Source organism: Cystoisospora suis, assembly GCF_002600585.1.
Source record: "Cystoisospora suis strain Wien I chromosome Unknown contig_65, whole genome shotgun sequence".
NCBI lineage: Eukaryota > Apicomplexa > Conoidasida > Eucoccidiorida > Sarcocystidae > Cystoisospora > Cystoisospora suis.
In genome coordinates this window covers 896-1,499 of record NW_027152867.1, presented here as the reverse complement: position 1 = coordinate 1,499, position 604 = coordinate 896, and the positions used below count along the sequence as shown (strand labels likewise).

Genomic DNA, 604 nt, shown 5'->3' with positions numbered 1-604 from the left:
AGGGGGAAGGGCCAACCGTTAGAGAAGGAAAACCAGCGAAACAAGAAATGATGTTGAGCGGGTTCCCGGAGGAATACCCAATATTGAAGAAGCCCAGCGAGTGGCTTAAGGAAGAGAATAAGCGGGTAGATAAAGATGTAGGAGAATTATTAGATGAGTTTACGGACCTGTTTCGGGAGCTACCCAGAGGAGGCGCGAAGGGAAGAGAAATGCAACACCACATCCACACGATACCTGGGGAAGTTCCTGAATACAAAAGATCGACCTATCCGCTACCCGACGACAAACTCACGAAGCTTAAGGAGTACTTAAGGGACCTAATTGATAAGGAATTCATTGTGCCGTCACAGTCGCCGGTGGCAGCACCCGTCTTCTTCGTAAAGAAGCCGGATGGCTCTCTAAGATTAGTGGTGGATTACAGGCCGCTAAATAAAATAACCATAAAGGATGATTACCCTATTCCAAAGATTCAAGATTTAATAAACAGACTGGGAAAGGCACACTGGTTCAGCAAGATCGACCTGCAGAAAGGGTATTATCAGGTGGAAATCGCGGAAGAAGACAGATGGAAATCAGCTTTCAAAACAAGATATGGAACGTTTCA

General features: G+C 45.9%; 1 protein-coding gene across 1 annotated transcript in view; it reads left to right on the top strand.

Annotated features, from left to right (window-relative positions):
* Nucleotides 1-71: 71 nt before the first annotated feature.
* Nucleotides 72-604, top strand: part of CSUI_000133 (retrotransposon ty3-gypsy subclass) — a gene marked incomplete at its 3' end in the record, with an annotated part of 1,359 nt that continues 826 nt past the window's right edge. Inside the window, exon 1 of the mRNA XM_068060367.1 lies at nucleotides 72-598. Within this exon, the coding sequence (XP_067927657.1) occupies nucleotides 210-598 (389 nt within the window). The remainder of the gene's footprint in view (nucleotides 599-604) is intronic.